This window comes from Malaclemys terrapin, chromosome 6 (assembly GCF_027887155.1).
Source record: "Malaclemys terrapin pileata isolate rMalTer1 chromosome 6, rMalTer1.hap1, whole genome shotgun sequence".
In the NCBI taxonomy this organism is placed as follows: domain Eukaryota; kingdom Metazoa; phylum Chordata; order Testudines; family Emydidae; genus Malaclemys; species Malaclemys terrapin.
Window position 1 is genome coordinate 37,660,329 of NC_071510.1, and position 21,286 is coordinate 37,681,614.

At 40.4% G+C, this 21,286-nt stretch overlaps 1 protein-coding gene and 1 long non-coding RNA gene across 2 annotated transcripts in view; one reads left to right on the forward strand and one right to left on the reverse strand.

The window, feature by feature from the left end:
* The first annotated feature begins 578 nt into the window (after positions 1-578).
* ALDH1A1 (aldehyde dehydrogenase 1 family member A1) overlaps positions 579-21,286 on the forward strand; it is a 47,820-nt gene continuing 27,112 nt past the window's right edge. Inside the window, exons 1-3 of the mRNA XM_054031975.1 lie at positions 579-744; positions 11,564-11,668; positions 18,451-18,591. Coding sequence (XP_053887950.1) covers positions 649-744; positions 11,564-11,668; positions 18,451-18,591 — 342 coding nt within the window. The 5' untranslated portion in view covers positions 579-648. The remainder of the gene's footprint in view (positions 745-11,563; positions 11,669-18,450; positions 18,592-21,286) is intronic.
* Positions 9,786-15,655, reverse strand: LOC128839198 (uncharacterized). Its single transcript, XR_008445381.1, has 3 exons — positions 13,151-15,655; positions 10,692-10,777; positions 9,786-10,522 (listed from the first exon to the last, which is right to left on the reverse strand). It is a non-coding gene; the product is annotated as an uncharacterized LOC128839198 (long non-coding RNA).

Consider the following 21,286-nt stretch of genomic DNA (forward strand, 5'->3'; position numbering starts at 1 on the left):
TTTTATCTGCAAATTTTCTTTCTTTGATCAGGCAGGTCCATCATTTTGTCCCTCCCTTAAATTACTTGGTTTTGGTAAGGGTATGAGGACCTTATATTAATACATTTGTCTTCATTCCACATGTTCTACAACAATAAATGTTATCAACAGGAATGATGATTTGTTCCAAGTGTATTAAAATCACAATTGAGTACTTTACAGCTCTGGAAGTTATTCTGCCTGGCTCTCTAGTGGGAAAGGCTTTGCCTGCACCCCGAACTAACATATTTGTCTCTACCTCCAAACTGAAGAGCCCAGGTTCGAATTTCTGGACCTGCCTGATCTAAGAAAGATATTTTGCAGGTAAGAACAAGAAATGCTCTAATATTTGCAAACTTTCATAATGTCTTTCAATACAGTTTATTTCTGAAGAATTTGTATCATACAGATTTCAACCTAAGTGAAAACACTGCTGCCCTTGGTGTTAGAAATAAGTAGTGTCATTTTCTTTTTGCAGTGAAATCTTTCATCCAATCATAGACTTGTATGCAAATATACCATAGCCAGTTCAGATAAAATAGTACAAATAAAGCTAAATGCTCAGTCAGGACAAAATCACTCAGCTTCTCTGATTCCTCATTTCACCTGTGTTTCAGGAACTAACTAAACATGTCAACTGAAAATACGAAAAAACAAATCCCAGATAGCAATTCTGCTCCAGCTCTGCCTGCACCACTCAGTGATCTGAAAATTAAGTATACTAAGGTTAGTAGTATTATGCATGTTTATTAACTTGCCTTAGGCATTCATATAAGACTATATATGTACTTAAGTAGTTTTGTTCAAACCATCGAAATAACACTAACTCAATTATTGTTTGCAGTGTTGTTGTAGCCATGTCGGTCCCAGGATATTAGAGAGACAAGGTGGATGAGATAATCTTTTCTGAAGAGCTCTGTGTAAGCTTGAAAGCTTGTCTCCCTCACCAACAGAAGTTGGTCCCATAAAAGATATTACCTCACCCACCCTTGTCTCACTAACTCAATTGTGTATTTACAAATATTTACCTAGATTTAATTCGTATATTGTAATTTCTGGAAATGTTCTCTGATCTCTTCTGTCACGAGAAACTCTTCTAAAGAGTTGGTAAGTTTTATACTACTATTTTTTTGGTGTGCTGTCCATATTTTTTTCAGAAGCTAAGATATGTGGTCATAAGTATCCTGGAAAATGTAAATGACCCAGAGAAGGAAACATTTACATCATTTCAATGAACAGGAAGAAAATAAAATGTAATTGTAGAATATGTTAACAGTTAGTCTAATTTTTAAATAAACTGGGATATTTACAAACAGATTTTAAGAATTATGCCAATGATGTTGGTCTAGAGGAAGGTTTTTTTAAAAAAAATAAAATAAAACAAAACTAAAGCAAGGATCCTCCTGCATTTGACATATTTTCCTACAGATAATAAATCTGTTTGTCTTGCTAAGCAAGCAACTATCAATAAAACAGCTAAAGTCCACCATTGCTAATTAGTCAGTATTATCAGGAACGTTGTACAATAGCAAATTCTTTCCATGCTCATTTAAAAACACACAGATAAGGTAAGCATGAAATGGATCCTCTGGGCTAACCCTAAACTGAGACTTGTATTCCTGGCTTAAAAAGACACTTTATGTGTTTCGTACCACAGTACACAGAGAGTTGCAAGAGTCTCTGAACTTTGAGCAAACAGCAAAGTCATTGGTAGTTTCTGCAATCTCAGACTTTCAGGTACAATGTTTGGTACAGCAAAGAGAAATGCAGCAATAAACAGAAACTGAGAAATTTCTATAACAATTGTAGCTTTTGCTGGCCATGGCTATCTCAAGTTCTGGACACAAATCAAAATGCCACATAGTATGTTACTGCTATACAGAAAAGTTCACAAGTAAAACAATCAAGAAAGTGTTCTTGTTGCGACTTCTTGAGCTAACCTTCAATTTTTCCAAATATAAATATTCCCAGATCATAGTCTGTACCTTTCTCATAAAGATTGAACTAAGCATTCTAAAGAGATACTTAACACACTGAAGAGTCAATTGCCAGAACCTGGGAATGGGTGACCGGGGATGGATCACTTGATGATTGTCTATTCTGTTCGTTCTCTCTGGGGCACCTGGAATTGGTGACAGTCGGAAGACAGGATACTGGGCTAGATGGACCTTTGGTCTGACCCAGTATGGCCGTTCTCATGCTCTTAATTTGGATGGATTAATTTTTAAATTGTTAAAGATAGTTTGGATCCTGAATTGGGGAATGATCCTGAATTCCTTCTATACCCGAAACTTCTTAAGCGACATGCCAATGAAATCAGTAAGTATTTTAGGTATTTAAGAAATGTAAATTGGCTCACATGTACTGGTAAATATTTTACTTTGTTACAGTAAAGAATTAGACAATGATTGTTTAACAAATTATTTCTGTTGTGATGCTGCTGAAAAGAGCAGGTCCTATGTCGCTCCCACAGCCAGGCATCAAAGCACAATTAGTTACTTATCAGGTAGTTAAATTACATGAGAGAGCAGAAAAAACAAAATTTCTCTTGCCACCGCTGCTCTTCAGTGTCTGAGGGAAGACCATGGTGTGTGGAAAGTTAAATCACTTACGGTAAATAAAGGAAAAGTGAAACATAAATATACAATATATTTTAATCATTGAGGAAGAGGAAATAATAAAATGGTTTAAAATTTAAAAAAAGTGTCAAACCCTGCTCAGCTGCCACCTAACCCTGTAGGTGCCTAAAATCCGTAGGTGCCTGAGTTTCCACGGTTACATACGGTATGTTTCTGCCAGTGAGGATGCACACAGCCAGCTCATTTTAAGGCTCCTGGGCACCTATTTTATGCCTAAGCACAGATCCTCAGACTAGGCAAGATCCTCAGACTAGGCATTCCTCTGCCTATTTCACCTGATCCAGCAGGCATTTTCACACAAAATAGCCCCGGGGCAGAGGGAGTATGAGAAGGACTCCTCCATCACAGCCTTTAGCGTGTGGCTAGAGCACTCATCTGAAATGTGGAAGACAAGGGTTCAGTGCCCCCCTTTGTCTGATGTGGAGCAGGGATTTGAACTTTTTTCCCCACCTGTCAAGGGAGGGTCCTGACTAGCTGATTATGAGATATTCTGGTCTGCAGATCTCTCAGTCTCTCCTATTGAAGCTGTTCCAATGTGTATGAATAATTAAATATGCATTGGGCCAACGAGAGAGTAGGAATGACTCTGTGGCCCAGTGGTTGGAGTACTCCCCTGATTGATGAGAGACCTGCATTCAAACTTCCTTCTCCACACCTAACAGAGAGGAGAATTCAACCAAAGTCTCCAGTGTCCTGGATGAGTGCTAAAATATATAAGGGAGGCCTTTTTCCTCACCTGCGTGCCTCCTTGGCATTTCTTGCAAAACATGGTTTAGACACCTAACTCCAGCAGAGAGTTCATGGCTGAGAATCCCAGAATTTAGGCATCTAACTCCCTGAGAGGGGCAGAACTTATGTTATATCCATCTCCTCAGCATTTCTGATTGACTAGCTTAGGTGGCTCCCCGTGCAGCATGCTGGCTTTTGTGGGTCCCAATCTGAGGTGCCAAACTCTCCCTATGCATTGTATAGGGCCTAGGTGCCTAACTTGGGGCTGTGGTTTTCACTGGGTAGCAAGATGCCTAAAAGTGAGGCACTACAATGCTCAGCATTGCAATACTTAAGTCACTTTGTGGATCTAGCACAAAGAAAGTGGGGCAGAATCAGACCCTGCAGATTCCCTTTAATAGTGATTCAGGTTTAATTGACTGGTTTTTGATGGTTCAAGGAACTCTTTAGGTTTGGCTGAATTGGTGGGATTTTCCATTCATACCATATCAAACACCCACAGATGATCAGGATAGAGTGGCCAGGTGTCTGGTTTTTGACTGGAACACCCGGTTGAAAAGGGACCCTGGCAGCTCTGGTAAGCTGTGCTGACCAGACCATTAAAAGTCTGGTTGGTGGTGCAGTGGATCTAAGGCAGGCTCCCTAAGGCTCCCAGAAGCAGCGGCATGTCACCCCTCCAGCTCCTACGCATAGGGGCAGCCAGGAGACTCCGCATGCTGCCCCCACCCCAAGCACCAGCTCTGCAGCTTCCATTGGCCAGGAGCTGGGGGTAGTGCCTGCAGATGGCGCAGCGCACAGAGCCACCTGGCCACGCCTCTGCATAGAAGCCGGAGTGGGGACATACCGGTGTTTCCGGGAGCTGCATGAGATAAGCGCTGCCCGGAGCCTGCACCCCCGCCCCACTCCCGTGCCTCAACCCCCTGCCCCAGCCCTGATCCCACTCCCACCCTCCAAAACCCTTAATCCCAACCCAGAGCACCCTCCTGCCCCCCAAGCCCCTCATCCCCAGCCAAACCCTGGAGCCTACACCCCCAGCCAGAGCCCTCACCCCCTCCTGTGCCCCAACCCCCTGTCCCAGTCCTGATCCCCCTCCCACCCTCTGAACCTCTTGGTCCCAGCCTGGAGCATCATTCTAAATCCCTCATCCCTGGCCCCACACTAGAGCCCGCACCCCATGCCCCAGCCTGGAGCCCCCTCCCACACTCTGAACCCCTCATTTCTGGCCCCACTCTGGAACCTGCACCACCAGCCCAGAGCCCGTACCCCCTCCCACAACCCCTGCATCATCCCGGAGCCCCCTATCATACTCCGAACTCCTTGGCTCCACCTCCCAGCCCAGAGCCCCCTCCTGCACCCCAAACTCCTCAACCCTGGCCCGACCCCAGAGCCTGTAGCTGGAGCCATCACCTCTTCCCGGACCCCAACCCCCTGAGCCAGCCCGGTGAAAATGAGCGAATGAGTGAGAGTGGGAAGAGTGAGCTACAGAGGGAGGGGGATGGAGTGAGAAGGGGCTGGGTGTGGCCTCAGAGGAGGGGTAGGGCAGGAGGTGGGGCAAGGGTGTTCGGTTTTGTGTGAGTAGAAAGTTGGCAACCCTAGTACAGAACTATAAACTTGGAGCAATTATCACAGTTGGTAAGAGTGTACACGAGTGGATACCAGCTATTTTTCAATATTGTGTTTCAAATTTTTGATTTAGTGTTAGTGTAATTGGGCACAGTGCTCCTATTACATCCCTTGGGCCTCTTAAGAGCAGGCATTCTGGGAAATGTAGTTTCCCGGGAGGGACTGCAAGTCTAGAGGGCACATGACCAGGAAGTCAGGTGACCACCTTTGGAACAATGCAATGGGTAGCCTGAGCAGTGAGCTCACTGTGAAGGAATATGATGGCTCTTAGAGAGAGAGTCTCTCCATGACAGGAATTATAGGATGCCTAGAAAAGGTTACCTGTAGGGAAGAGTGTGTTCTTCCCTTCCCAACTTACTGAGACTTGCTGGCCAGGTTCAGGTGTTTTAAGTTGTTTTGCTGTTGTTTTGAGTCTTTTTGTAATGATAGAAGCCATTCTTGAGGAAATAACCTTGGATTGAACTGGTTTATTTATTGGGGGGGGGAATGGGGTGTAATTTTACCTTCCTGGCTGGCATATCTGCCCACTATCTTACAGTGGGCAACAATTATATCTAGTTAGATGGAAATCTTTCTTGCTAAAGGATAAACATGGGGTAAATCCAATTTGTAACATGGGTACATGCTGAGGATTGCTGCAGAGCTTGGGGATGAGGAATTTCATTCACTGAAGGCATAGAGTAGTTTAGGAACCACTCCTCAATTGCTATTGAAGCCTTCGGGGCTTGAAGCCTTTGCAGAGTAGCCAGTTGCCAGTTGGGGACCAACTGCCAGAGGAGTCACACAGCAGATAATCCTGCCTTGTGCCACCCTTAAAGAGACCTTTGGTCACGCACATAAAGAGGTCCTGCAGAACTGTGCTCCACAGCATACAGTAGACACACACACTGTGCAACCCTGTGAAACCTTCTCTCTTTCTGCAGAGCTGCAGTGGGTTCCACTTCACACCAAGCCCTCTGTGGGTCAAATGCTGTCTGTGTGTGATAAATAACAATAGTAAATACAGCCCTCTTTGTCTTAAGAGTGTCTTGCAAACACTAATCAATTTTCACAATACACCTGTGGGATGGAGAAATATTATCTATATTTTCCAGATTGTGAAACTGAGCCATAAAAAGGGCAAAGCCGAGAAACTTAAGACTTCAATTTTGCCTAAACCTTACAAGGCTGAAGCTAAACCCTTGCAGAGCTGCCTATTTCCCACATTTCTGATGATCTGGAATGAATTCCTGTAACCCAAGTAGTTTGGAGAATCAGGATTTTACTATACTTTTATCACTGAAGATGAATGCCAATCAAATGAGATTTTGTTTGCAGCCGCCATAGAGCTACCATCTGGGTCTGTATTTTTAAATATAAAGCTTCAGAACTGTAGAACCGTGTCAGAATCCATCTATAACAAATGTTGAGTTCTAGTTCTAGTGGAAAGGACAGGAGTGTGAAGGACAGCTCTTCATATGGTCATTAAGAGACTTGCCATCTTACTTGAAGATCTCAGTGAAAACAATAGCTATACAGTGCACACAATAACATTTCTAAGTAAAAAGTTACTTGCAGCAAAGATTTGACTTGTCAAAAACTCTTAAACCCAATGAGTCATGGCCAGTCCTTACAGGTGAACACCCATGCAGCATGTGCAACAGTGGATGAACATCTGGCAAAAGAAACACCTTACTATGGAAGACCTGGATATCTGATAGCAAACTGCCACACCATGATGGAAGATAACTGCTACTGCTTTCATAAGCATGGGCAACGAGTGTACTGCAATGCAAGCAAGCCAGAGGTTGATCTTTGTGGCAGTGTCTGTTCACGTTGGCTTGTGCACTAGCTATTTCTGTTTTCAGTACACCCCAACCCCTGTGTCCATGCGGTGTACACTCCAAAGGAGCATAGCTGCCAACATACTCTGGAATATACCCAGTGTTACAACATATGTAACATTGTGTGTAGGTTGGATTTTGGCTTTTTGTACCATTTTCTTTAGTTCATACCTGTATAAGCAAAGTCATAATGTATCCTAATGGAGATGTCTGGATACTGCAATTTTCACTGCTCTTGTACATTGTACAGGTTTGTACATAGTGAAAGGTTGGGATTAGGAGGAAGTGACATTAGGAACAATAATAAGTAAGGGACACTAAAATAATATCATTGTGTCAGTACTCTAAATGCAGTACTTAAACCAATATTTGAACAACTTCCAAAAAGGGTATGTTTCACTATTACTCCTTTCACAGACAGATATGAATTTGGCATACTGTAGCATACTGGGAAATCAAGCAAGTTAAAACAAATTCCTACTAGGCTGAGCTACAGAACAGGGTGATATTGGAAATGGGAATAATTTTTTCTCGTGCTCATTCTGCTGCAGCTTTGTCCTTCTGCACCCTCTGATTTGTTTCTGTGGTGGTAATATGAGGGACTGGCAGAGGATCTTTGTGCCAGAAGTCGATGGTTTTAGCTATGCTCATAGAGATATGCCCACTAAAAAACCTCCACTTGTTGCAAAATATAATGCAGAGAGTGAGGGGTCTGGATCCACAGATAATGGAGAAGACTTGATAGGGGATGGTACTTATTTTTATTATTGGTCTTCTTATATAATAATGCCCACAATAAAGAATAGCTAAGGTAACAGCAAGCACCAGTGTGAGCACTAATCTTTTTACCCACCAGGATATTTCTTCCTGATGTTTTTCCTCCTTCCTTTTCTAAACCAAACTATATGCTGTTTGTGAGGTATTTCACCAAAAAGTGTTGACTTTTTTGTGAAAGAAAAATTAGCTCTTCAGAGCTGGTGAAGAAATCTTTAATGGAGTGTGGATATTGCCCAGTTAATAAACAAAACCTTGTGCTAGTTAACATTTATATCAAAAACAGTACTTTAGAAATCATGGACTATAAGGGACCTCAGGAGATGATTTAGTCCAACCCCCTGCTCAAAGCAGGACCAATCCCCAATTAAATCATCCAACAGATTTTTGCCCTATGTCCCTAAATGGCCCCCTGAAGGATTGAACTCACAACCCGGGGTTTTACAGGCCAATGCTCAAACCACTGAGCTATCACCTGATTGTTGAGTGACTTACTTCCCACTGGGCTCTTTTATAATTCAATATCAATGTTAAGATTTTACAGGCACTCAGTAGTTAGAACCCTACAGATCTGACATATATGGGGAGGCATTTTTCCTGTTTCACTTTCTCAGCAACTGCTGGGCCAGTCCAGTTCTGCACCACTCTCAAAAAGAGGCTATGTCTTAAAGGCACAAAAGAGATCACAGTATTTGATGCAGAACTATTATAATCAGTTTACTAGTTTATGTTCACCATAAAAAAAACCGCTTACCCTAATTTACCATGGTAATATGTGAGATGTCAATTTTTCCTTGTAGTTACAAAAGAAAATAACTGCAGTACCTCCAATACCACTTGGTGGTAATTGTAGGTTAATGTTGACTTTTTTGATAGCAACTGCTGTGGTTTCTTTCACAGCATTTTATAGGGAAACGTTGTTTATACCGACTGAACAGGCACTTGTACTAACCTTCAAGCAGGATTTACAAGTAACTAAACACCAAGAAGAGAGACAGAATTACCCATGTATGAAATCCTCATTTTGTGTAGTTTTAGAACATATGCAGTCAGCTTCAGGATGATCAGTGTGGCTTAATACCAAGGGGAAGGAAAGTGCCATATGGAACAGACTACAAAATTCAGAGTAAAAAGCCGATCCTGAAACTTCTCTGCCGTCTTTGAAGAAAGTGCTCACATTTGATTCTGTTGTCAGCCAGACAGTCTAAGGAATTCTTCTTGGGGGGGATTATTCCAGAGTAAGAGTGAATCTGCTAATAAGATAATCAAATAATTTCTTGTGTGAGTGACTTGATTTGTGCTTTTAATGATACTGATAATGGATAACTATATCCATTCCATCTAGTTTTATTAAAGTGTGCTTGTGTGCCAGGATATCTCAATGTTCTTATCTGTGCAAGAGGGTGGTTGTTCCAGCTATAAAAAGGGAAATTGGCACACGCTGGTCTTTCTGCCTGCATAAAGGTTAAAGCTGCATATGTAATGCAGTTCCTGGCAAATATGAAATAATCTTTGGATGGGGATCTCAGCAGTTTTAAGGCTGCTGCATAAACCAGTTTGATTATCTTTGGTTTATACTGGCCACAGTACATTTTTTGTTTTTCATTATGTTTGTGAATTGCCAAAAATATGCTCAGTATTATATTATATAAGAGCTTAAAATCGAAAAGACAGAAATCAATAAGGCAGGATACTTAGAAGGGAGAATAGCTTACTGGTTTGGTTTGTTTGTTTTTAAATGTTACTAGCCCACTTCTAGTGCAGACCGTGCAAGAAGTTAGTCATTAGAAATCATTGGAATGAGAACCAGTTGCTGGTTTGGTTACCTGGGATGAGGAAGATATTCCAGGCAAAGGCAAAAGCATGGAATAAGGCACAGAGAAATGTATGAGAGAAGGAGATGCATGGAGCATCAAGTCTGGTGTCATTTGTAGAGGGAAAATGGTGAAACAGACATGATAAAAAATTTAATCAGAGATATAGGGTGGAGAAAAGTTGTGTAAGGCCTTGAATGTGAGGGCAAGAAATGCTAATCTGATGTGGTGGATGACGGGGATCCAGTGAAGACACTCAAAGTGGATGGTGACGTAATCACAAAACAACTACTGTATATCAGAAAACCTTTATTTTTTTCTCATTTCCTATGATTGGAAATCCCCTTTTCACAAAATATATAACACTATAGCAGATACATTTTAAAATCCATACACCACCTCCCCCTCACCCTCCTCCAAATTAAAAGAACATGAAGGTTGCAAAGTGGAGCTCTCTTGGGAACTAAAGTTGGTAGCCATCTTGTCTAAAAATACTACACCTCTACCCCGATATAACGCGACCCGATATAACACAAATTTGGATATAACGCGGTAAAGCAGTGCTGCGGGGGCGGGGCTGCGCACTCCAGCGGAGCAAAGCAAGTTCGATATAACACCGTTTCACCTATAACGCGGTACGTTTTTTGGCTCCCAAGGACAGCGTTATATCAGAGTAGAGGTGTATGTGGTTATGTAATTAAAGACCATGCGCCAAGTTTCTTGGTGTAAATTTGGTGCAGCTCAGCACCAGCAGAAAAATAGGCCCATACTATTGTAATGCAGATATACAGCCTTCGTTTTTGTGTTGCTAGACTTTTGAGAGCTTCACTTTGTGTTTATGTGAAACTTCCTAGGCTTTAAAATATATCACATCTCACAATGTTTTCACTTAAATAACACAACAATTTATAGTTTTGTAACAGTTTTAATAAGTTTCCAGCATCGTTGCATGCATTTTGAAATATATGTGCAATGTGTCTTTAAGCTCCATCTAATAATTACAAAGACAATCCATGATTTTGCTAAATAAGCAGTGTCATTGTAGTAAATGCCTCTTGATCTGTGGATACTCCTCCATGAAATGAAATAGATCCCTTAGTTCCTGTAAAAGATTAATAGCATTACATTTCTGCTTTTAAATAGGCTTTTATTAGGATCATATTTAATGAAGCACCAATCCGCAGGCCAGAGGGATTTGGAAATAAAATCACAGAGATTAGGGTTCCTTTTTATTTTTCTCCTGTGATATGGAAGTAGAGGAGTATACAAACCACATTTTCTGGCTCTTGCACTATGCCTCAATGCTTCCTTCTTTGTTGTAGATTTCATTAAACTGGCTGCAGCTCTTTAGTGGTGTCTTTCATTTCAGAGGCACATGTTGTTTGAAAGGAAATGAAAGAAAAGTTAGATAAATGGTTAAATAAAATTGATCTCTCCAAAACATCTACGACTACTCTGACCTAGTTGTTTGTCATCTTCTGTTAGGTGACAAATTGTCTGCCTCTGAGGCAAAAAGGCTCCCCTGGCAGCAAAACCTGTGTGGTTCTTCTGGGCAAAGGGGAGACAGGATTTCAAGAGGGCTATACAGGGAGTTTACATTCCCTGTGCGGCACAGAGTTCAGTTCCCCAAGGAGATCCCTTTATGCTAGAGGAGCAGGACAGGAGAATATACTGCTACATAGTTCCATCTGTCATCCCCACCCATGTTGAAGGCATATATTAATACTAGAGGAGCTGCAGTAGTTGTGTAAGCGGATAGAAGACTCTATAAGTCATATACTGCTTTCTATCCACTTGTGCTAGTTCCCTGAGTGCCAATAATCTTAAAGAAGCAATTATTTTATTATATGAGATGAAAACCATGAGAGAATGGCTGCATTTTTAAGTCAATGGTGACTCAAAGCAGATAGATGAATGTTACTGAAATTTTCAAAATCTTTAAAATTCCACATTTATGTATCCATATTTACTCTGCAGAAATCGAAGGGGCCTATTACCCATTAATGCATAGGGACCTAAAACAAAAAAGGATCATTGGATAGCTCTCAGCTATCGGATGATACCATGTTGATTTTTCATTGAAACAGGTAATAAACTGTGTTATTGATGATGTTCCACTCTTTGTTTCCTTATTTCCTTGCAGATATTTATAAATAATGAATGGCATGATGCAACTAATGGCAAAAAATTTGCAGTCTATAACCCCGCAACTGGAGATAAAATTTGTGAGGTAGAAGAAGGAGACAAGGTAGGTTTTTAAAGCTTCGTCATGTCACGGCTTTCTTTGTATCCAATCCAGCAAGGCAATGGGACATATGCTCTGCTGGTGCCAATTGGCACAGTTCCACGACTTCAGTGAAGTTATACCAGCTTCCACCAGCAGAGCATTTGGCTCCACGACAGCTTTGCTATTGATTACCCTGAGACCAGGATCAAGATCTTTGTATCACGCACTACTCCAGGTTCACAAACTACTGTACACTGGAGAAGGATTTAGTCGCTTAAGTAAACGTGAAAAAAAAGAGAGTATTTTAGAAAGAAAGCCCCAAACCCTGTGTTTAGCTAATTGCTTTCTTGATTCATCTTACTATTATTCTGGCTATTTATGTCTGACTTCTTTCCTCCCATACTGCCCAACTCCTTGTTCTGATTGTTCCTTCAGTGAAGATATAATGATATACCTGATATGATGAAAATAACTGGGATACTACCTATTCATCACTGACTGATTTATTTCAAAGTTTTGCTTACTGTGAAAGACTTTCTTAACAGGTCTACTCATACTAAGCGCATTTGCTATGTAAGTACAGTTACAATAGTCAGCCACACTGGGATTTGGCCACGCTAACCACGCTAATCCTTGATTCTTATATAAAATGGCAGGGAAACTTTGCTAACGAGTGGTCACAACTCTGTATGTATGTCTTTTGTGAATGATGACACTTCCAATAAGATAGTGCTTCCTTATAGCACAGCGCGTCATTGATTTAATACAGATTTGCAGTGATGAATGCGGCCTGCTGAATCACCAGCACCAGTTCCTGCGAAACAGAGTTGGCTCATACATGCTTAATTGTTAAGATTTGATGGGAGGACTGCAAAAGGTGGTAATAGCTGAAGATAAATGTACTTATTTTGCCATGTATAAGACCACTGGGGGGGGAGGGAATCACTTATATACAGTAACTTCAAAAATCTGGAACCCTAAGAACTCAAGAGCAAATTTCCTATGTTTTCATAATTTTGTATAATTTTCTGTTTGAAAAGACTTTGCTTAATAATACTATCTACTTTCAGTGCACATTATCAAGTACAGGGTGATATGTTTAAATATAGTAGGCTCTTTTGTTTCCATAGTTTTAGAGCTGATGACCAGAGACATTTTTTGGATGAACTCTCTAAAAGGAAGCCTGAGATGCAAGTGTTCTATTTCCAGCTGACAACTGTAGAAAAACTTTTAACTAGACCTGTGGAAAAAATTACTGGTTTTATCTGTTAATGTTTTCATTCATGCAAATATTTGCCTTTGTGTATATTCGTTCCCAAGCATGCACGTATACACAGGCACACATTTTTTCTGTTTCTATAAAGTTTTCTCATTTGTGACATCATTTTTGGCCTCAAAATTGGCCCATTTTTGCTTCAAGAAGTTTGCACACAAATAATGATTTTTGTGAATATAAATGTGTCTGTGATGAAATTAATAACAAAATGCAGAAAACATTCTTACCACGTTATAGGTGAAACCACGTTATATAGAACTTGCTTTGATCCGCCGGAACGCTGCTTTACTGCGTTATATCCAAATTCGTGTTATATCGGGTCGCGTTATATCGGGGTAGAGGTGTATCAGCACCTGGAACTGGGTCAGAATTCATGAATCAATAGGATGATTTCTTATCTTCCACATGGTTTAGCCTGTTATGGCTGCACATAAACACATAGAACTCCACAGCCATCCTCCATCCCCCCCGCCACATTTCTGGACAAAATTTCAAACTCCAGTCAAATCTGACACAAAGAGTTTTGTCACCTATGAATGGCATGGACTACTTCTAACTGACATGGATTAGATTAGTAAATGGAAAACATTTCTACTTCCCCTCCCCACAGTTCACTGTTTCCAGTCAAACTCCTCATAAAATGGGCATGATGCCAGTGAGTTGCCCAAGGTGCACTTCTGGTTTGAGATGATTAATCTGCTCCCTGCACTGGTCACTAAGCTAGTAAATTTGGAATGCTGCCAGTTTCTTTGCTATTTGCTAGTATGCATGGTCATTCCAAGTACTCTGACTAAAGTCCACGGTTTTGCTGGCTTTGTACCAGAGTTTTATCCAAATCTGGCTGTGCTCCCATGACCATGAAGCAGCATGATTTGCAAAAGTCTTCTTCTGTTCAGCCTTCATTGGAAACCCAGAAGGCTCTCTCATGGTGTGTTTGTAGCTTGGCATTGGAAAGACAATGGAAGGGTTAAACACTGACTTACCAAGCTGCTGCATTACACCAATGGGGATTGTGTCTGTTTCCCTTGAGTGGATTGGAGATGCTAAGGACAGAGAGGACAAAGGAAGTTGTCGCATGGAACTGTGGGATACTTTTGGCAGACTCCCAGGACCAAGTCAGAGGAGGCTGCATCTACACAGTAAAGCAATAGAGCTTAAATCCTGGGTCTTGGCTTGGCTTAGGCTCAAACCCTCCACCCCTGCAGGGTCCTAGGACCTGGGTCTGAGCCCGAGAGATTTGTGTGTAGACAAAAGAGGGTTTGGGCTCAAGCCTGCATCCGGGCCTGGACTTACATTGCAGAGTGTCATACCCATAGTTTCACTGTCACAAAAAAACTCTTCATATTTAGCCAAAATGCCCCCTTTCTTAAGTTTTTCTGATTTCTCCCAGTTTTATTGGTTTTAACTAGACCAAATAATTTGTTTACTTTATTACGTGTTCAGCCTTTGAATACATAGGAGCACAGTTCAGTGTCTCTGTTGCTCAGCTTCCCGTCCCCTTCCAGTAATCATTTGGCCCTAATATGGTACAGATCCAGATTCAGCATAAAATATTTTGTCTATAGCATAATTCTATGGATTCTAAGTTCCAGGTTTCAGCACTTTACCAGATACCTACACCATGGATTTGATGATAGGATTCAGGTCCAAGTACGATTTGTCTGGTAGGTGTCCAAGCACAAGAGCTGATTATAAGATACCTGGCAATGTTTGGAACATCTTTGTTATGCAAGTTTGGATCTATTTCTTATGAAACAGATGGCTAGATAAAGTCCCTCATGAGAATGGTTTCCCATGGTTTCAAATACCTCAGGAAGACTCATGATGTAGGAAGCATGGCTGCATTTATTGACCAAATGCTCAGTGCAGGGCCCGTGCAACCACTAGGCGAACTAGGCGGTCGCCTAGGGCACCAAGTGGTTGGGGGCATCCAAGATTTTTCCTCCCTCACCTCTGTTTAAAAAAAACACTAGTAAATCTGGCCCTATGAAATCTGGTCTTGGAATTTTTCATTTTTGTCCTTCTCCGGTCCAGGTGGTCTGTAGCTGATGCTCAGAGTGGCTTCGTCTTCATTTTTCATTCCTTTTGTCCTTATGCAAAGAATTTCATAACCACTCTTGATTGTCTGATTGTATGTCACTGGCATTGTAGGTACCTTTCATGTAAAATGCTACCCTTCTACTTCTTCTCTTTTTAATCTTTAAAAATCAAGTTACATTGCAAATCAGGTTGACCTGATATTTAATCATCCTCAAATTAAATTACTCATGACCTGAAACTGTTCACTTAACATTTGAAACTCTTGTAGCTTTCATTCTTTACAAGCAATCTAACAACTCCTTAAATAAAGAGATAATGCTGTTCAGCATACAGGTTTGCTTCATGTCCAGTAATTTTGTAAACTAATGTGTAATGACAACTGCTATTAACTAAATTGTCTAGTGAAATGTACAAATCTAGTAAATTACACAGTCATTGTAAACCTAATATTCTAGAGTCTAGTCTTTAGATAATGAGCCAAGAGATTTTAGGAATTTAATTTGTGTGTACAATAGAGTTAACAAAGAGCTGTACACTGCCTTTCAGTGGGTTTTTTTTTTTTTAAAGTGAAGATTACAAAGCACAGACACATATGTGGATGGGAACTGTTTTCCTTTCAGTTAGATGGCTCTTTCAGGCTATGCTCACTAATCCTGAAGGCCCCTAGTAATAATAAAGCATGACTACATTTATTTAACAAATGGTCAGTGAGATGTAAAGTAAATGCACATTTATAACAAGTGTAAAAAAAAAATTAGTAAGTCTGGCCCTGTGCATAATTATCTGTCTCTGTCTCTTGGTGTAGATTTCTATATTAAATTTAGTCTCATACAAATGACAGAGCTTTTATATTTTTTGCTCACAGGACTTAATTAGTTGAATTTAAGTTTAGCTTTCTGGTTTTATGGATTCTAACTAGCTATTTTTGACTGTACAGTTGAAAAGATCCTTGCAAAAATAAGCATTTGATCATATATAGACTATAAGCATCTATTATCCTTAGGCCGATAGGCATCATAAAATTAATCGGTATTAATTATTATTTTATGCAGTTGTTCTGGGTCATTAATATCTGATAGAGTGCATGGGAGAATTTTGAAATTTCAACAAGTATGATGGAAAATGTCTTGAACATATTTGCATTTTTTTTACAGTCAGATCTGCACATTCCATTCATATGATATTGGAACCACAAATAATTAAAATGAGAATTTGAGACACATTTGAGACAATTTTAAATCGTCTAGGCCAATATTTTCCCCTTGGGTGCCTTAAACTAGGCACTTAAATAAGTGACCTAATTGTCAGAGGTGCTGAGCACCCACGACTCACTATTGGCTTATGTGTGGATAAGATGGGTCATGAATTTGTGGGAGTGAGGAAGAGGATCTGCCACTGTGCAGACCATTCAATCCTCTCTCTCAAAGCAGGGCCACATTAAGGGTACATGAGGGCTACTTCAGCCATTGAGCTGAGATTGCCTCTGCAGAGCCGCTGCAAGGCTACTCCATGGGCTTGTAGGGTAGATGTTCCCTCATTCTGCTGTGCATTTCCCCTGGTATCCATGCTGAGTGAAGGTGTATGGCATAAGACCGTAGAGACATTGTGTACCATTGATTTTTTTTTTTACACTTGTAGGAAAACATTACATCTAAATCAGTACATGGATTACATTCCATCATACAGTGTATATACACCCCTACCCCGATATAACATGAATTTGGCTATAATGCGGTAAAGCAGCGCTCCAGGGGGGCGGGGCTGTGCCCTCCGGCGGATCAAAGCAAGTTCGATATAACGCGGTTTCACCTATAATGCGGTAAGATTTTTTGGCTCTGGAGGACAGCGTTCTATCGGGGCAGAGGTGTAGTTTTCTCATCTGTGACAGATAAGTATCAATGTTCAATTTGGGATCAAATCCTTATCCCTTCACAATGTCCAAATACATGGGCTATGCATGTGGTAGCTCCACTGGTACCTTGGGGAAGGAATCCTCTCCATCTCCATCAGGCTACAAAATATTAGCGGAACTACATCTTAGCTTTATTGTAGCCTCAATATTCCCCACAGCTACCGTGCTTTCCCATGTAGGTAGGATTGGTCAGCAGAGCTACATGGTCATGAATCCACCTGCTCCACACACTCCTTTCCTTTATCCTGCCCCCAAACCCCATGCTGACTTGGACACGGAGAGCCACTGTGGAGCTGTCTGTGCTGTGATTGTAAGTACCCACTGTTGGAAGATCCTGCCTGCATAGCAAGTCGGCACTGGTTCTTTTGCTTTCTGAGCTCTCCATGACATGATTTGTCCCTCATTAAGTCATCCAAAGATAATTCAATTTCAGTTATCAATATTAATTTAAAATATTGGACCCGATTCTCCTTTCACAACAATTTTACCCTAGTGTTGAATTCAGTGGAGTTACTCCTGATTTACACCAGTGTGAGAGGAGAATCAGGCAAATTACAGCATGGGACAAATTTTCAGAAGTTGCTGCTTAAATTGTACATGCAAATTGCACAGAAAATTGTGCTACAGATAAATTCCTACTTTTTCTAGAAAACGCTTTCAAAAAAACCCAAATGGCCGAATTGAACCTCCATTTGTATTTTACTTGGATTAGGAGCAGCAGGATGTGTGAAGTACGACAAACTCTCAAATACTGAAAATTATTTCTAAGTAGGCCTTTAATTGCTTCTTTTGCATCCTAGAATACCCTCCATGTAAATACAATTCCACACAGTGAAATATACATTGGTCCATTGTTGTGAAAGCCAAAAGATTAATAATAAACAGTATTATAAAAACTGCCATAGGCTGACAAGTTAACATGTTTAATGTAGAGACAGTGCCAGCATTGTGGAGTGCTTAGGGTTGGCAATTAAAACCTGGTCAATTAATCAGACGCTTCCATGATTTAGAATGCTTAGGTCCTGCACTTACAATTAAAAAAACAAAGATGATTTGTTTTCCAAAAAATACATCTGTGGTCATCATATGAAATATTTTAAGAGACATATTTTGAAACTGGCCTTAACCAAGCCTTTGAGGGAAGAGGGGGAGGGTTATGTCCAGAAGTTAGGCTACATTAGATGTTTAGATGCCTGATTTGTGGCAATTACCTGGACATTGACATATAACTGCAAATAACTGTGGGTGCTAAAATGGGAGGTAAGTTTTTGAAAATCTAGACTTAAAAGTGGAGTTCCTTAATATACTTTTATGTATGGGCTTTGAGACTTCAGCTATTTCCTATATCACTTCATATAACTGGGAAACTTGTCAAGTGATAGTGAGCATGTTTGAAAAAAAGAGATGTAAAATGATTGTTCTCTTCTAATTAGACTGTAAGCTGCTTGCAGCAAGGTTGATTTCTTGTATTTATTCTGCCTAGCACACTTAAGGTGCTGTACAAATAGCAAAAAACAGGATTATATAACAGAATCAAATATCAATCAAATAAATCTCCATATTGTTCACACACAGGACGACATAGACAAAGCTGTTAAAGCAGCGAGAAAAGCTTTTCAGCTTGGGTCGCCATGGCGTACAATGGATGCTTCAGAACGGGGAAGGCTCTTAAATAAACTAGCTGACTTAATTGAAAGAGATCGTCTAGTCTTAGCTGTAAGTATAAAGCATTTACAGAGAGAAGGGAAAGGGTGGTCTTATATTGTTGCCCTGATTTTCAAAGAACTCAGCATTGGTGGGAGAAGTTGGTGCTCAGTCCTTCTGAAAACCAGGCCATGCCATTGCTTGTTTTCAGCCAAGTCTCTGACTGGCTTGTTTTGTATTGCTAATTGGCATGTTTAAATGACCAGCACTTTTGTACCCTCATTCAGCAAAGCACTTAAGCACATGCTCAGCTTTAAGTCATACTCAGTTCCCACTAACATCAATGTAACTTCAATGGTATTTAAGTACATGCTCAAAATTGCTAAATCAGGGCCTAAAAGCGAAGCTCCGCTCTTCGAGAATTACAGTGGATACTATTTAAAGGTGGAAGGAATTTGGGATTTCATGAATGCACCGTTTTCATCACTGCCACTGCCTCCTCTTCCTCCCTCCTCCCTTGTATCTGACAAATTTTGAATCAAAGACCAAAGGCAGCAACATATTTGCTGTTGACAGTGAGAAGGTGAGCAAATAGAGGATCACCTAACTCTGAATATTTAGTAGTGCTCCTTACTGGAACATTTTAACAATCAGATGGCTGACAACTTGCATTAATGCACTTTAAAACTTTACATCAGTGCTGCAAATAGCTGTGTACCTGGTCCAAAATATTTACCTATACCTTTCTCTGTAGCCCAATTTTGTTGTCATTGAGACGTTCACTTTGCTATTGGAAGCAGTGTTAGAGATAGGGTCTTATAGTAGTTAGCTACATAAAAAATAACCAGCAGGTATTGTAATTGTTCACAAAATCTTGAGCTGGGACAGTGTTTTGCTGCCAAAGATGCCAGAAATTTAGCCATAGCATCCAGTGTAGCTAACATCCAAGACAACACAATGATTTAACCACGTCACCCAGAGTAATTCAATTACAGCATTCAAACTATACAGCCAGCAGCTGCAGATGGCACCAACAATTTAATGTAACGGAACCAGCATACTTAGCCTACAAAAATACATAAATATCTGCAAAGAAATATCCATTTGTCCTTCCCTTTCTTTCTGGCTATTCAGTCTTCTTAAATAACACTTGCCTGCATTCCAAAAGGCTTTTAAAACCAAAAATGAAGATTTATAGGGGCTGTGGTCACTTGCTCACACTTGAGAGTTGGCACTGCTAGTGTCTTGGGCAGTTTATTTTTCAAAAATCAGATCTGAACGTATACTTTTCTTCAGCAGAGTACGCACTCTAACCTAGTCCTGTCAGACCTAACGGAAGAACTAGCTGTCATACTTCTTGGGAAACACTGGGGGAGCTACATTTTGAGCCTTCCACTATTTGAACTAGTGGTTTACCTATTTTAAAGGAGTCATACTTTTGATGTGGATTTTATATACCAATTTTAATGATGACATATACTGATATTTGTATCTTTGCCATACAGTACAGACTATATAGGTGTAAGAGTCAACAGTGTAACACTGTTGCAAAAAAAGCAAACATCATTCTGGGATGTATTAGCAGAAGTGTTGTAAGCAAGACACGAGAAGTAATTCTTCTGCTCTACTCCACACTGATTAGGCCTCAACTGGAGTATTGTGTCCAGTTCTGGGTGCCACATTTCAGGAAAGATGTGGACAAATTGGAGAAAGTCCAGAGAAGAGCAACAAAATGATTAAAGATCTAGAAAACATGCCCTATGAGGGAAAATTGAAAAAATTGGGTTTGTTTAGTCTGGAGAAGAGAAGACTCAGAGGGGACATGATAATAGTTTTCAAGTACATAAAAGTTTGTTACAAGGAGGAGGGAGAAAAATTGTTGTTCTTAACCTCTGAGGGTAGAACAAGAAGCAATGAGCTTAAATTGCATCAAGGGTGGTTTAGGTTGGACATAAGGAAAAAATTCCTGTCAGGTTGGTTAAGCACTGGAATAAATTGCCTAGGGAGGTTGTGGAATCTCCATCATTGGGAATTTTTAAGAGCAGGTTGGACAAACACCTGTCAGGGATAGTCTAGATAATACTTAGTCCTGCCTTGAGTGCAGGGGACTGGACTAGATCACCTCTTGAGGTCCCGTCCAGCTCTATGAAGAGAAAAGGAAAATAAGCTACTTTCACAAGACAGCTGAAGCAGTCAGATTTGTTTTTTACTTGCCAGTCCTATAATATCTAATTACTCCTTCCCTCCCCTACCAAACCTCTTTTACGTCTCTGTTTTCCTTAATTTGTTTTTATTTCCCACACCTTCCACGTGATATTGGATCCCTCTTTCATTTTAGATAGGAAGTGTTCATAAACTCATAGATTCCAAGACCTCTGAGATGACCTCCTGTATAACAAAAGCCATAGAACTTCCTGAAAGTAAATCCGAGAGCATATCTTTTTTAAAAAAAAAATCCAATTTTGATTTTAAAATTATCAATGTTGGAGAATTCACCATGACCTTTAGTAAATTATTCTAATAGCTAATTACCCACACTTAAAATTTACACCTTATTTCCTATCTGAATTTCTCTAGCTTCAATTTCCAGCCATTGGATCATTTTATACCTTCCCCTGCTAGATTGAGGAGCCCATTACCAAATATTTGTTTCCCATGTAGGTACTTAAACACTGTGATCTAGTCATCCCTTAACATTTTCTTTGTTAAGCTAAATAAATGGAGTTCCTTGAGTCTATCACTATAAGGCATGATTTCTAATCATTTA